This window comes from Triticum aestivum, chromosome 2A, assembly GCF_018294505.1.
Source record: "Triticum aestivum cultivar Chinese Spring chromosome 2A, IWGSC CS RefSeq v2.1, whole genome shotgun sequence".
Classification (NCBI taxonomy): Eukaryota; Viridiplantae; Streptophyta; class Magnoliopsida; order Poales; family Poaceae; genus Triticum; species Triticum aestivum.
The window spans coordinates 417,184,782-417,201,609 of NC_057797.1; the positions used below are offsets into that span (position 1 = coordinate 417,184,782).

Consider the following 16,828-nt stretch of genomic DNA (forward strand, 5'->3'; position numbering starts at 1 on the left):
TACTACTTTACTTTATGCCACTCTTGTCTCTTCTGAGGCTGCAAGACTGTTGAAGATGCTAGTCTTTGATAGGCTAGGTTTCCCCCTTCTCTTCTGGCATTCCGCGCTCTAGTCCACAGATACAGCCCATTTCATTGGCACCGATGCATATGTAGTGTAGATCCTTGCTTGCGAGTACTTTGGATGAGTACTCACGGTTGCTTTGCTCCCTCTTTTCCCCATTTTCCTTTATTTCCGTATGTCGCAATCAGATGGTGGAGCTCAGGATCCAGACGACACCACCGGCGATTACTACTATACCGAGGGTTCCTACTACTACGTGGAGGCCGCCGACGACCAGGAGTAGTTAGGAGGCTCCCAGGCAGGAGGCCTTGCCTTTTCGATCATTGTTGCTTTTGTGCTAGCCTTCTTAAGGCAGACTTGTTTAACTTATGTCTGTTCTCAGGTATTGTTGCTTGCGTTGACTCTTGTGTATTCGATCTTGTGTATTCAAGACCTCGAGGCCCCTTGCTTGTAATATAAAGCTTGTATTATTTTAATTTGTGTCTAGAGTTGTGTTGTGATATCTTCCCGTGAGTCCTTGATCTTGATCATACACATTTGCGTGTATGATTAGTGTATGATTGAGTCAAGGGCGTCACATGTCTTCATTTGAAGAGTTTGGTTTTCTTGAAGAATTTGAAAATGAGGAAATTGTTGTGACCTTGAAGACTTTGATATTGATGAGAGGATTATGAAGCGTGAAGACTCTTGTTTTCGTTGTTTCATTTTCTCTTTCTTGAGTCATAGGAAACACCGTATTGTTAAAGGGGGTCGAGGTAAAACTAAGGAAAAATTTCCATGTGATGCTCATCTCAAATCCAACACCGACCAATCCTTCGAGTGAAGCCTTTGGAAATCTCATACAGTTCAGTCAATTTATTCAGTGAGAGAGACGAAGATCTTCTAGTCTCTGAGGAATTTGTTCTGACCGAGGAGTTAGGAATTTGCCAATGCGGATTGCCTACAAGTGAGGAACATGATAGCCTTGAGGAATTTGAGAGCTCAAATTTCCGACCGTTGTTGTTCTACACGCCAATTGTCCCAAAATATCTTATCCACCTAACGGTCATATCATTGAAGGGCATTTATGTCTTATCGTGTCGGGTTGTTCCCCGACTCTAAATAGCCGCCCCCTACAACCACTAGTTGGTTGGTTGCTTTGAGAGAAACTGACACTTGTCATTGAGAGCATCCCATCCTTTGAGGACTTTGAGAGAAAATCATCAGTGAGGAAAAACCCAAACCCAAACACCTAAAACCCAAAGTGATTGAGCATCACTGAAGATATTGTTCCTGTGTGGAACCGACACTTGGTACCTTTGAAGTTTGTGCATCTTCCAGACGGCTAGGCGTCATGGTCTAGAGCATCCAAGAGGAATTGTGGATCGCTGAGTGATCAAGTCCGTGAAGGTTTGGAAGTCACCTGAAGACTTATCACGAGTAATTGGGCGAGGTTTGTGTGACCTTAGCTTAAGGAGAATACGGTGAGGACTGTGTGTCTGGGACTGTGTGTCCTTAGGTTTAAATACCTAGCCACTCCAACCAGACGTACAACTATCACATCAGTTGGAACTGGTCTACCAAATCACTGTCTTCACCAAGCTACTGGTTCTATTTCCTCAACCCTTTCATTTCCTCATACATGTGTTGATGAACTTTATCGTTACTGTTTGAAGAATTTGACTGAAGACTTTATCAATTTCCTCAATCCTATTTCTTCAGTCATCTTATCTTCAACCTGCTTATCCCGTTACACGCTACCCGTGCTCTATGTACGTTTCATTTCATCATGATGGCTTTGTTTCTGTCTTGTTATGCAACGACCTGAGTACTTATTCCGCTGCCTGTATTTCGTCGCTTAGCAAATTCCTCAAGTTGAATTTCCTCAGTGACGAATTTGTAAAAATCTCCTATTCACACACCGATATAATGCACTTTCAGCTACCCCTCATGCCATAGAGTGAGGACACCGCAAGATTGAACCTACTACTATACGCCACTTCCACCAAAGATCTAATCATCAACTTGGCCAAAGGAAACTCATAGATATGAAAGCATTACATAGATATAATAATCACACATAATAAATTTAAAAATAACTCAACTACTTTCAATGAATATTTTGATCATAAACCCACAATTCATCAGATCCCAACAAACACGCCGCAAAAGAAGATTACATTGAATAGAACTCCGAAGAGAGCATTGTATTGAATATCAGAGAGAGAGAGAGAGAGAGAGATCTTGCTACTGCTATGGACCCATAGGTCCTGCAGGGAAGTACTCACACATCATCAGAGGTGCATCAAGGTTGATGTAGAGGCTCTCCGTGATCGATTTCCCCTCCGGCAGAGTACCAGCGGAGGCCACCAGATGGGACCGCGAAAGAATAGATACTTGCGGCGGTGGAATAATTGTTTCGGGTCTTGCTCTGGGGTTTTTGAAATATTTGACAATTTATAGCGCTGGAATTAGGTCAGGCGGATCGATGAGGGGCCGCGACGCGCCTACCCCCCTGGGCGCACCGTGTTGCCTTGATGTCTCCTCACTGGCTTCTGGACTCCCCCTAAAGCTTCATGGGCTTCTTTTGGTCCAGAAAAAATCATCAAAATGTTTCATCGTGTTTGGGCTCCGTTTGGTATGGATTTTCTGTAAAAAACCAAAAAGATGTAGAAAATAACAACATGCACTTGTCACTGAGTTAATAGATTAGTCCCAAAAAATGATATAAATGATGTATAGAGCATATAAGATTGGTAATATAATAGCATGAAACAATCCAAAATTATAGATACATTGGAGACGTATCATTCATCGCCGCCACCAAACATATACCCTAGAACAAAACAAATAGAATTCAATCGATGCAATATAATGAGTACATGACAAGCTGTGAAAGTTTCTTTGCATCCAGCCAATAGACATACCAATAGTGTGGTAGCTTAGACTTGATGAGGTGATTGCTTGGCATATGTCTTGCATACGTAAAGTAAGAATTTGGATTAATACCTTTAGTTGTCTCTGTCTTCCTTCCTTTCTTGTTGTCCAGGTTCTTTCTTTAATGAAAAGAGTTATATGTACATAGAAAAAATGAAGGAAATGTTAGCAACTCACTTCCAATGAAAATAAGCATTAGCTATCATATAAAAAGGAAAAGGTCCACACACCAATTACCAGTAAGATATAAATCAGATTATACTAGTAAGGCAGAAAAACTTAAAAATGTATTGTGACTTAGGCTATAGCAAGCAATACAAATGATCACATCAATATGTCAATTTTCATAGCATGATCACATATATGCAAACTGAGACAAGATGAAAGAACTTGTAAAACTAGATATTTCTGCCTGGTCCGTTTTCGGGTCTTCCTAACTAGCAGCGTGCACGTTAGCCCATACGTTGCTAGTAAGTTGTTATTAGCAGTGCCCCATTTTCTAGTGCATGCTGCTAACTATTTTACCCAGTTACTAGCAACATGGACGCGCCAAATAACAAAACCCTATAAGGGGTTTCCCTACTAGTGTAACTCGTAATACATTCTTTCATTATTACTACATCATATTGTTGTTTGTACACTGAAAAACTCTTTATGATCTTCAGGTTTCATGTCATATACTTGTTTTATTTCAACTGTGTTACTTGATATTTTTCAATGAGTTTTATATGATGTCATGTGATTTGATGCTTGAGTTGTATGTGATGCGATATGATGCTTGAGTTGTATGTGAAGTGGTATGATTCTTGAGTTGTATGTGATGTTGTACGAGTATTGGCTGCCAAATAAGAGACTTATTTGCATGCTAGTGGCTATAGCAGTCAACAACTATTTCAAACAAATGCTCTGATCATTAATGAGTTGGTTCGAAAAGAGAAACCACCTCCATGCTGTAAAGTACCGCAGTCTGGAAATAACAAACCACCTTCATGGAAAAAGCATTAGAGGCGGTTTCTCCATGAAGGAACCAGCTATGCTCTGCGAATGGCATATGCAGTTTCGGAAACCGCTTACGCGCCTCGCGAGTATTAGCGACACAAACTTTGAGGCGAAAGAGGAACTGTCGGCGGCCCATGTATGGAAACCGCCGCCAAAGCCCGTTTCTGTACTAGTGTAGTTGACTACTTTATCTAAGTTAATACATTTTTCCATCGTCTTAGCCTAACGAACTTGCATAGCAACCATTGCCACTGTTACAACTATGCTAAGTTTTCAGGTGAAGAAACCGATGGACTATCGAGGCATACGGACCATAAAACCTTTTCATTATTTTGGTTTCAGCACAGACTTCCTTATGGTCTTGTTTCTTGCTTGAGCATGATGAAGATTTAAGCTTGGGGAGGTTGATGAGTGAATTTTACACTCATTTTACTAATTTTTAAACCAGGTAATTTCACATAATTTTGAAATAATCATTTTTATTTACCTACTAATGACAAATAATTGCAAAGTAAGATTAGTATGGTATCTAGAACCAAGGCCCTAGGGTAGATACTGTGCAGCCACATCCAATGTGTTGGTCTGGTTAAATCTGTAATAACCGAGGTAACCCCGCGAGTCAAATAGGGCCTTGGTTTGAACAATAGAACCTCGATATGGGGATAGCTGGTTGGTCATGGGGTTATTTGGATGCATTTGACCACACTACGTTGACTACACATATGTAACGGTGTTTACGAGTGCCATGATGTTTATCTAGATAAGATCCTCGATTGCAAATACAAGACTGCATGTGAAACCTTTATCCCTAGCCTATTTATTTATTGTTGTCTTGTTATTTAACTGTGGGAATTTGGTCTAGAAAACTGGTACTCTTTGAGATAACAAGTTCTTTGCAGAAATCTCCTTGCTAAGCATCACCCCTCATGTATTCAATAAACCTAGGGTCTCTAGGGGAAAAGGCACTATCTGCATCACAAACCAAATGAAAGATAATCAGTAGACGCCTCTTGTGGTTGTTGTTCCCGCCATTGACATGGACCCTTTGGATGACACATAATAAGATGGCGATCGAGCGGACCTTTTCCAATGTGGCACTAACTCCGTGTTTAAATTTCTAGCCTCTTGCAGCACCTGCTTCCGCCCTCTAGGCCGCTAGACATGGACAGGCTAGGCAGTATGTTGATACTCTGTGTGTGGCAAGCCGACGTCGTGCTTTGCCTCCTAGTTAGGGATACGGCGGCTCTGTGGAATCATGTATCGCATTACTTTATTCTTCTTTTTGGCATGTTTGTGTCGTTGCCCTAGCAAACTTATATTTTATTTCCAACATTTGGACATGATGTTGGATGTGGTGATTTGCTTTATATATAAAGCATCTTGAAATGTTGTTTTCAGAAGTTGAGTTAAGCCTAGCTAAGACGTGTACACCAAAAGATATAGGGAGTCTTTCAACAGTAGGGTTTTAATTAGGAAAGGGAATAACGAGGTGATGAGACACATAACAAGACTTGTAGAACAAGGTTTCACGCAGATGGCCGAAACCTATTCTCCAGATATATGTGAATCATTTCCCAATACCTTATCCAAATTGCATCTCGAAATCATCCATCTGTGGAGTTGATGGATGTGGTGACCATATATTCTTGTGGGTCACTTGATTTGGATATATAAGTTTCACATGAATTCAACTTCAAAACCAAACGCAAAACGCAACATATATTTTGTAAAGCCTATAAGTCACTCCATGGCTAAATTTGTTGGAATATATTTGGTACAACTGACTTAATGAGATCCTTATAACAAAAGGTTACTCTAAGAATGATGAGAACCCATGCATGCCCATCAAGAAATCCTCAACATGATTTCATATTATCTCAATGTATGTTGATGGTCTAAACATCATTGGCAACACACAATATACTGAGAAAGCTTGTGATCGTATAAAAATGGAATTTGGGATAAAATATTTGGTTAAAATCCTGCCTATTTTTTGTTAAATACACTTCACCAAACTAAATACTACTCTCTCCATCCCGAATTACTTATATGCATCCATTTTTACGACAAGTGACAAGTAATTTGGGACGGAGGGAGTAGTAGGTTTTTTTTCTTTCTTTTTTTTTTGCGGGGAGGAGGGAGTAGTAGTTACTACTAGCTCGCATAGGTGTACATGTTGATGACTAGTATAATTAATTAGAATTTGCATCAACCATACATATACAATGTGGGCACAAGCCATATACTCATAATTTAATCAACATGCAGTGTGTATAATTACTTTGTATAACCATACAGTAATTATACATATGTTGTACGGAGTAGAGTACTACTTACACATTGCATATTTAATCAATTACCAGTAAGTAAATGACATGTTCAAGAAATAATTAACCACATCGTAAAATATATACCTATGTACCACCATACTATATAATTACCCTATTCTTCTCTCTGCCCAATTAAATTCAGTGGTCCATCCATGCAGAATTAAGTAGCTAATAATTAATTAAGCTAGCTAGCGGCGATCGACACCGTCAATCTATCCGTGCCTCATCGCTGGAGGCACCATGTCATCCAGAAGCCCCTTGTCGACGGCGGGAACACTCCCCGGCGACGAGATGGACGATGCCTGGGTTGTGTAGCTCGCAACTTGTAGCTCCTGTCGGTTGCAGTGTAGCGGCTGGAGCAGCGACGACGACATCGCCGGCACGCTGAAGAGTGGGTTTTGAGTGGTCGGCGAGTGCAGCGCCGGCAAGTCGTTGTACATGAGGTGGTGGTGGTGGTGTGCCGAGAAGGCCATCTGGCTGGCGAGGGTGGCGGCGCCGGCGCCGCGTGGGAAGGTGACGGTGTGGTGGCAGTGCTGGCCCTCGTAGGTGGTGATGACGACGGAGGGGTCGTCAGAGGAGCGCTCCACGCGCTTCTTCACTGTGCACTTGTTGTTGGTGCACCGGTAGTAGCTCCTACGTAAGAGAATATAATTGCAACACTTCATTCATCCATGGTGAAATGAATCATGTGATTTCCGGGATAAAGTGAAAAATGGGCCTAGCTACATATATATTGTCAGCTTAGGTACTATACATTATTTTCTCCTGTAAAAAAAGAAAGAAAAATTAAAAACATGACGAATGCATGCCAAGGGTTCCTCTAAAATGATATCAGTATAAAACGTACAAGTACTACGTGCAAAGTAGTACCAGTACTGTGCGCATTCATTAATTTTGCCTAGTGAATTAATTAGTAGGATCGACCCACAACGTCATAGGATTCGATCTCTCTCTCTATCTATCTTGCAGTGCACTAGCTAATTCAGAGCTAAACTTCCCCCTCAAAAAAAAAATCAGAGCTAAACTTAACTACCTCCTTAGCAAACTGATCAGAAATAAGTTAAGCACATCAAGGTATTGTTAGTCTTTTCAGCAGAAGAAAACTATCCTAAAGCAGAATGTATGCACACAGTTGACGAAACTACGTACTGTCATGTTCGTTCCAAAGTGATGGGTATTGGAGAAATACACACACTACTAGTACTTTCTTTGTCCGAAAATACTTGTCATCAAGATGAATAAAAGGGGATGTATCTAGACATATTTTAGTTCTAGATACATCCCTTTTTATCCATTTTGATGACAAGTATTTTCGGACGAACGGAGTAATAGTTAACGGCAATTTAGTTACCAGATGATTTACATATTCAATGCACACCAAATTTATAGTATGGTATTGCACCCTATTACGTACTCACATGCACGTACATAAGTCCTACGCTTTCACTCTCAACTACTCCCTGATCGATCTAAACGATCTTATATTAATTTACGGAGGGAGTATCTTAATAGCCTATACACACTGAATTATCCTATACATTTTTTTGCATGATCTAATATGCTGCTAGTTAGGATATGGAGATGGATTTTTAGGCAGAACCAGGAGCTCTGCCGACCAGCTAGGATATGGAGATCATTCATCTATATGAAGCATATAATGTGTAGAATTTTTCCTCGCAAAAGAAAATAATGTGTAAAGTTTTCCACGGGACGTACGTACGTAGTACTTCCTCCGTTCGGAATTACTTGTCGCAGAAATGAATGTATTTAGACGTATTTTAATTTTAGTATATCTATTTTCGAGATAAGTAATTCTGAATGGAGAGAGAGTACAAATTAAGCTATGGATCGGTCGATAGGAATAGGTTACCTTGGGAAAGGACTGTTCTTGACGGCCTTCTGTCCGTACTTCCTCCAGCGGTATCCGTCCTCGAGGTGGTCTATCTCCGTCTTGGTCATGAACGCGAACCGTGGGTGCCGCGCCCGCTTCTGCTTTTTCATCGTCTTCCCCGGGGCTGGCGCCGGCGCCGGCTTGCTCCTGCATCCATATCCAAGCACGCATACATGGAGGTCGCTGTTAGCTCGCATTTGTACAGAGAAGACCAAATTAACGCATGGCGCAACAGAGAAATCGTTCCCATCTTATCCCAATCAATCAATAGACCAAAACCCCTATATACTCCGTATACTGGTGGTGGCCGTGAATCTAGCTAGCATACGTCCAAATTAACAACCTTATCGTGGACTTAAAAAGGCGATGAGAGGGGAAGGGGAGGTTTAGCACGCGAATCCCGGCGCAACGTTCCATGCAAATTAACCACACAACACCACACTCTCTCAGCCTTATTATCGAATTTACCAGACTGCCCCCGGAAACGATGACGTGCTATTAACGAATAATTCAGACGAATATAAAAGTACTCGCAAAAAAAGACGAATATAAAAGCGAAATTATATAACGAAATGAGATGAAAAGTGAAAGATATCGAGGAGAAGGAAATTAAACCAAGTTTTTTTTTGGAAAAGTCGATGGTAATTACGGTTTTACCGCTCATGGCGTGGAAGAGAGGAGATGAACATGGCGAGGATCCGTCGGTGAATTAAGCTACCGCAGCTTTACTTACGCTGCCTCTGTCGCGGCGGCCGGCCTGCCGTCGGCGTCCGCAGCCTCCCGCGTGGCACCGTCATCGGTGGAGCTCGACGAGGCGCCGGCCCCTTCCATGGACCCCGTTGGTGTGGCCGGAGGCGGATCCAGCGGCGGAAGCAGCTCCCCGGCGCAGGCGTCGTCGACAAAACCGGCCGCCCAGCCGATCTCCGCCAACAGCGCAGAGGAATCGGCGTACGCTTCCTCGGCGGAGAAGGGCCAGTCCCCACCGCCGCACTCGACGCCGGCCATTGCCACGAACCCCACCGCGAGACGTATATGTAGAGCTAGCAGCTCGAGACCAGGGGCAAAAACCTTAGGCGGCCTCAGGCCGCGCGCTGCACAGCTTCAGCTTGGCACTGTGCTAGCTAGCTACCTCTGCTCCGACCACTGACGCTGTCAAGTAGTTGATGCTTCTGATCTGCCTTTGGGGCCCTTTTATCGCCTACTCCAACGTGTGGTTTGTCTATGTGTGTGGGGGGAAGATAGGTGCGCATTCATTGTACTTTCCTCTCATTTAATTAATTATTAATGTAATACCATAAATTGCTAATTAACTAATTGGATTTGCTTTTATATGTCCATCAAATCGTAGTACTCCCTTCATTTTTTATACAAGGCCACTATGAAAAACACATTTTGCATCTATTTAAGGCCACCAACATTAATCGAGGCAAATATTAATGATGTTTCCTCATACTAGTAACCCATGACTTAATTACTAGCATGCATGTAGTGAATGATAATGACACACTCACCTACTTCCTCTCTCACAGCCACTCGGTTTCCTCTAATGTGCATGCACCCTATTAATTAACCCGGTAAACGAGAAAACAAATTAGCTTGTAAAGCACACATTAATTTTTATCTTGGTACCTGTAATTTGAGTGTGTGGCCTTCTATATAAAAATGGAGGGAGTACATATGTATGACGGGATAGATAGGTGCACAACCACTTGTGGGCAACTCTCATGATACAAATTTGCAACTGCTTTGTTACATATTTTTACTACTACTAAGGTTGTCTTTTTTTCCCTCCATGTATTTTTGGAACCGCACACATTATATTAGTCAATAAACGGAGTATAGGCATAGTAGGTGGCACTCCCTTCGGCGGCTGCTAGTGAGGGTCGGGGCTGGTCACTCCATATCTCGCTGGTGGTCGCATCCGATCAGATCGGTGAACGTCTCGGCTAGCCTTTGCTGAGGAAATCATTAACTGATAGTTGCTCGGTTGGCTGGTGAGTAGAGGATTAATAGGCTAATCAGCAAGTTAATCCATTAATCGAATGATTTATCAGTTTATCGGCTACTCGGTGACCCTATGAATAAGGATTAATCGATAAGTTAACTGTTTAATCGGGTGAATTCTTGAACAGGGGAGGTGCTCAGGTGTTTGATTTGCGAGGATTTCTCCTTCAGATGTGAACACGACCAATTGCTCGTACTAGCAAGACCGCGGGATGCAGTCCGAAGGCTTCATTGTGGGTTTTGGCTGCTCCCACTCCAGCCAGTTTGCCTTCGACATGCGATGTAATCTATGGATGATGGCTTAACACAGAGGGTATGGTGATGCAACAGCATGGTGGGTTTCTAGCCCAACGCATGTAGCTGCTAGGATCATAGAAAAGTGGTGGCGACAACTACTATGATTGACTTCAATTTGGTTGTATTTCTTAAGTACCCGATCTCGAGCTCCGGGCTGAAAAATTTAGGTCTGACCCGAGTTAGTTATACCTGGCAATGACAATGTTTTGTGTCGTGCACTTGGTAAAGGCAATGCCCGGACTTGTTCTTCAGGATCAAAACTTAGAATGTGATCAGTGGTGGTTGGATCTGGTGATGGTGGCGCTTGAGTGTCGTTCTCTTTTTGAAGATGTATGTTTAAGAAAAACGTGATCCTAATGATGTCAAGGGATGGTTGTTGCGGATATGGTCATTGATGTAGTTTGTCAATCGTTGTTTTGATCGCTTCATAGTTTTCTTTTTCTTTTTGTGTGTTAAGCATAGCTTTGGTCTTGCATGACTTTTCCATATGCCGACATATTTAGTTGTGTGTGCGCGTTTGTTTTAGCTGTGTGCATCTTAGTTGTGCAAAGGTCGGATGTGTTTCCATTGTGTTTGTATCCACTTGATGCTTCATCTTAAGCCAATAAAATCTACTCTTTTATCAAAAGAGTAAACATATTATTAATAAATGCACATACATGTGGAAACTAATAATAGAAAGAACATGACATGCCTTGTGTCCAGAATACTTTGCAAAAAGAACCTAAAATAAAAGAACATAACAAAAAAAGTCCCTTGGAATCCTTACAACCAACTACATATGAGACCATCATCGACCGCCAGCACCGTTGAGACGCATAGGAAAAGATGGAACACCGGCAAACAGAACTAGACCGGTGCCATAGCCTTGAAGGCATCGAGATTAGAAGACTAGACCTGTAGAACATGCACTTGGCAGTGTGGCGTGTCAGTCGAGAACATTCCCCATGCCGACCTAGATCCAAACTGCACGCATCCCACTGTGTTTGCTGGGGAAGAATGTGACGCCCGGATAGTTACACTACAGTAATTCCCTATTAACGATGCCACGTCACCACGATTATTGTTGTTAACCTCTAGATGCATCAAATCCCGTTCGAATTCAAATTCAAAATCAAGCAAATAATAAAAGTTTTCAATTGTCAAAAAATTAAATGTTCTAAGGTTGACCAATAAATCCTAAGTAATTATGGTGGTGAAACCACATTTTTATAATATGATTAGATGCACTAAATAAACTAAAACAACGATAAAACAATTATCTAAAATGATTTTAAAATAATAAGCACATGCAAAACACTTTATTTAAGGTGCCAGAATATTTGGGGCCGTGACCTATTTAATAACACCAAATTAGTTGTCGCTTTTAAATTTTATAAAACTAAAATAAAAGAAAACTGAAAAGAAATAGAATAAAAAAAAAAGAAAAGGAAACAGAAAAAAAAGGGAAAGAACCCCCCCTCCACTGGGCCACAGCCCAGCTGGCCTCTGGGCCAACCAGGCCGGCCCAGCCGGTGCCTATAGCCCCCTGGGGCGACCGAAACCTAGCGACCCCCCTCCCCACTTTCCCCTCGTCTCCCTCACCCGCCGCCACCACACAACACACACACACAAGCACGCACGCACGCATCGTGCCGGGGAGAGGATCTCCCCGCGCCCGATCCCCTCGCGTGCATCGGCGCCTTCGCCTCGCCGTCCTCCTCGTCGCCGCCTCTCCGGCTCGCCTTCCCCCTCGCCCCTCTTCCCCGACCCGATTTGGATCGGGAAGGGGCAACAAGCCCGACGCCCTTGGACATCGGCGCCGTCGCTGTGTGCCGCACCGCCACCGCCCGGAGACCTCGCCGCCTCGACCTCTCCCCCGTAGTCGACCCCGCCACCATCGCCGACCCGTCCTCGTCCTCCCCGAACGGCTTCCACGAGCTCGCGCCGCCGACTCGCCGGACTGCCTCCCCGTCGCCCTCGCGTCCCCGTCGTCCTCCCCACGCCCCACTGCCTAGACCCCACGGCCCGTGGTGAGGCCCCGACATATCCTCCTCCCCCTGTCTCTGTACGCACGCGCGACCACCGCCGCTGTTGGCATCGCCGTCGGCCACCGCGAGCCATCCTCTCCTCGTCCGGCCACTGCACGCCCGTGCCGTCCCGTGCCCGTGCACGCATCGTGGCCGCGCCCTGCTCCCTACGCACGGCGTGCCCGCTGCGAGGCCGAGCCCCGCGCTGCTCCGCTCAACGCCGGCGCCCCTGCAGCCCACCTCCAGTAGCCCCCACGACCACCATATGGTGCCCGTCGTCGCGATGCGCCTGCCGAGCCCACCCACAGCTCCAGCCGTCGCCGAAGATGGCCAGCCGACGAGCTCTGCCGCCCCTGTTTAGCGTCGGCGGTTAGCCGCCGTAAAATGCTGAAGTGGCCACGTGGTTAAGCCACTAATGGCCCTAATTAATCTAACCCTAGCCCTATGACAAACGGGGCCCGTGCCCCAGAATGTTTTATAAAAAAAGGAATTAAAATAAATAAATAAGTAAATAGATAGATAAAATTAAATATTAATTAATTAATTAACTAAATAATTAACTTAACTAATTCTGTTTAAAGTAACTAATTAAGATTAATTAACCTAATTAACTAATTAACTTAATTAACTGAAACAGTCAATGACATGCGGGACCCACATGTCAGCTTGACCCAGTCAACACCTCTGTTGACTGATGATGTCATGCTGACGTCATGCTGATGCAGTAATGCCATTTTCGGATTAAATTAATAATAATAATTTATAAGTTGATTAAATCTTTAAAAATGAATATAAAATAAACCGTAACTCGGATGAAAATACTTTGTACATGAAAGTTGCTCAGAACAACGAGACGAATCCAGATACGCAGCCTGTTCGTCCGCCACGCATCCCTAGCATAGTGAACCTGCAACATTTCACCTCCGGTTCGTCTGTCCGAAAACGCGAAACACTGGGGATACTTTCCCGGATGTTTCCCCCTTCACCGGTATCGCCTATCCCTACGTTAGGACACCCCTAGCACAACGTATTGCCGCGTCTTGCTTTGTGTTGCATTTGATTGCTCTGTTATTTATTGTGTTCCCCCTCTGTTACTCCTTTCCGGTAGACTCCGAGACCGATGCTGATGCCCCTGTGGTCGACTACGTCATCGACGACCCCTCCTTGTCTAAGCAACCAGGCAAGCCCCCCCCCCCTTGATCACCAGATATCGCCTACTCTTCTCTATACTGCTTGCATTAGAGTAGTGTAGCATGTTACTGCTTTCTGTTAATCCTATTCTGATGCATAGCCTGTCATTGCTGCTACAGTCATTGATACCTTACCCGCAATCCTAAATGCTTAGTATAGGATGCTAGTGTTCCATCAGTGGCCCTACACTCTTGTCCGTCTGCCATGCTATACTACTGGGCTGTGATCACTTTGGGAGGTGATCACGGGCGTATACTATATACTTTACACAGTTACCTTACCTGTGATATTGTTCGGAGATGGGGCTGAAGGGGCAGGTGGCTCCATCCCGGTAGAGGTGGGCCTGGGTTCCCGACGGCCCCCGACTATTACTTTGTGGCGGAGCGGCAGGGCAGGTTGAGACCACCTAGGAGACAGGTGGGCCTGGCCCTGTTCGGCGTTCGCGGATACTTAACACGCTTAACGAGATCTTGGTATTTGATCTGAGTCGGCTACGAGCCTATACGCACTAACCAACTACACGGGAGTAGTTATGGGTATCCCGGCGTCGTGGTATCAGCCGAAGCCTTCTTGACGTCAGCGACTGAGTGGCGCGCGCCGGGTTGGACTGCGTTAACGCAACTTCCTTTGTAATGGAGGTTGCTAGGTCTGCTCACCGGCCGCGTACGCAACGTGCAGGTGTGCAATAGGCGATGGGCCCAGACCCCTGCGCGCATAGGATTTAGACCGGCGTGCTGACCTCTCTGTTGTGCCTAGGTGGGGCTGCGACGTGTTGATCTTCCGAGGCCGGGCATGACCCAGGAAAGTGTGTCCGGCCAAATGGGATCAAGCGTGTTGGGTTATGTGGTGCACCCCTGCAGGGAAGTTAATCTATTCGAATAGCCGTGATCTTCGGTAACAGGACGACTTGGAGTTGTACCTTGACCTTATGACAACTAGAACCGGATACTTAATAAAACACACCCTTCCAAGTGCCAGATACAACCGGTGGTCGCTCTACCTCAGGGATATGAGGAGGGGATCGCCGGGTAGGATTATGCTATGAGATGCTATTTGGAGATGCTACTTGGAGATGCTACTTGGAGGACTTCAATCTACTCTCTTCTACTTGATGCAAGACGGTGGCTGCGAGAAGCGTAGTCTTCGACAGGATTAGTTATCCCCCTCTTATTCTGGCATTCTGCAGTTCAGTCCACTGATATGGCCTCCTTACACATATACCCATGCATATGTAGTGTAGTTCCTTGCTTGCGAGTACTTTGGATGAGTACTCACGGTTGCTTTCTCCCCCCTTTTTCCCCTTTCCTTTCTTTCTGGTTGTCGCAACCAGATGCTGGAGTCCAGGAGCCAGACGCCACCGTCGACGACGACCCCTACTACACTGGCGGTGCCTACTACTACGTGCTGCCCGCTGATGACGGCCTGGAGTAGTTTAGGAGGATCCCAGGAAGGAGGCCTGCGCCTCTTTCGATCTGTATCCCAGTTTGTGCTAGCCTTCTTAAGGCAAACTTGTTTAACTTATGTCTGTACTCAGATATTGTTGCTTCCGCTGACTCGTCTATGATCGAGCACTTGTATTCGAGCCCTCGAGGCCCCTGGCTTGTATTATGATGCTTGTATGACTTATTTATGTTTTAGAGTTGTGTTGTGATATCTTCCCGCGAGTCCCTGATCTTGATCGTACACGTTTGCGTGCATGATTAGTGTACGATTGAATCGGGGGCGTCACAAGTTGGTATCAGAGCCAACTGCCTGTAGGAATCCCCCTTCCACACTCCTTGGCCGAAGTCGAGTCTAGACATTACAAAAACTTATACTAACTTGGATGTGTGCCTTACGGGCCCACGTCGCCATCGGGTGGTACTAGGATCTTTTACTCCTCGATCTTTACTCTGGGACTCTGAACTCTCTTCTATTCGGGTTAAACGATTTTTACTAAAATCTAACTTTAGGTTCTCGCAAGTACCTTCTACCGGGGAGCCACTTGTTACCGATGACCGCCTGCTGCACCAGAAGATTTCGAAGATACTCTCCAATATTCTCTCGAGACCTTGTGCCCGTTGCTTTTGCAATTCCCTTCCACCGAAATATCCCCAGGGATAAATACTTACACCCGTCGTCCTTACTTTATACCCAGTCGATCTTGTTATTACAAGATACCTCGAAATTTTCTCTAATGTTTCGAGAATACTTTGTGCCAACTGCCTTGCAGTTCTTTGCTATATGAATACCACTACGGATAAATTTCTCACACTTACCGAGTATCCACTCATCCCCAGTTGTTTCATGTATGTCACCAATCCTCGAAATATCATTCGATCTTCCGAAAATCTTGAGCATCCTGTTGCTCTTGAAATTCTTGATTGCTTGCATTATGGTTAGTCCCATAAGTCTAGTAATCTTGTTGACACCCATTGTCATTGTCATTTTGAGTCCGTTGATTCGATTTGTTGCGAATGCTCGCAATCCTCAAACAGATCCTAGAATCCATCCTTCCGGCTCAGACGTCATTTTAATCATGAGCTGGTTCTCGCCAATTAAATTGTCGTCGATTTTGCCCCTAAGTCTATTGAACTTATCCATCCTTGATCAGAGTGTCTGCTTCTGATTCTTCGCTTTGTAAACCATAACCCCTTAGCAATTGAGCTCTAAGTTATTCAGTTGTTTCGATAATCCAATGTCTTTGCCTGGCTTCTTCCTCTGGTTGTGTGTCGATACTCACCCCAGATCCTTTGCTGGATTTTATCCGACAATGTCCTTCATATTCAATAACCTTGAGCCTTTCCTAGGATATATACCGCCTTTGGTAAATTGTATCCTCTACTTTGCCAACCATGCTCTGCTATCGAGCTTGTGTTATTTACTCCTGAAGTTTGTGGTATATGTTCCTAGGAGGCCCTGATGGGTTGGACATATGCTTTTCTTTAAACTGTGTGAACCCGGAAACCACTACGGGTCATACTCTACTAGTGTTATGTCAGATAAAATTTCAACACACAATTTCGTTGAAGGCGAGAAGTGAATGAAAGGTTATGCATTAAAGAAGTGGGAGTCGACCTTGAACTTTGTGTTCATGCCCATGGACACGATGTAGATCCTGTCATAGAAGCTTCTTGTAATAATAACTA

General features: G+C 44.4%; 1 protein-coding gene across 1 annotated transcript; it reads right to left on the minus strand.

The window, feature by feature from the left end:
• Positions 1 to 6,219: 6,219 nt before the first annotated feature.
• LOC123188858 (probable WRKY transcription factor 57) lies at positions 6,220 to 9,363 on the minus strand. Its single transcript, XM_044601131.1, has 3 exons — positions 8,933 to 9,363; positions 8,179 to 8,346; positions 6,220 to 6,941 (listed from the first exon to the last, which is right to left on the minus strand). The coding sequence occupies exons 1-3, from the start codon at positions 9,202 to 9,204 to the stop codon at positions 6,521 to 6,523; spliced, it is 861 nt and encodes a 286-aa protein (XP_044457066.1). The 5' UTR covers positions 9,205 to 9,363; the 3' UTR covers positions 6,220 to 6,520.
• Between the last annotated feature and the right edge of the window lie 7,465 nt (positions 9,364 to 16,828).

What these genes read in the sequence shown, in the direction of transcription:
- LOC123188858 (XM_044601131.1), bottom strand. Translation starts at nt 9,204, where the DNA reads ATGGCCGGCGTCGAGTGCGGCGGTGGGGACTGGCCCTTCTCCGCCGAG. An exon ending in GCCGCCGCGACAGAGGCAGC is followed by an intron (nt 8,347 to 8,932) that starts GTAAGTAAAGCT and finishes ATATGGATGCAG; the next exon opens with GAGCAAGCCGGCGCCGGCGC. An exon ending in AAGAACAGTCCTTTCCCAAG is followed by an intron (nt 6,942 to 8,178) that starts GTAACCTATTCC and finishes TCTCTTACGTAG; the next exon opens with GAGCTACTACCGGTGCACCA.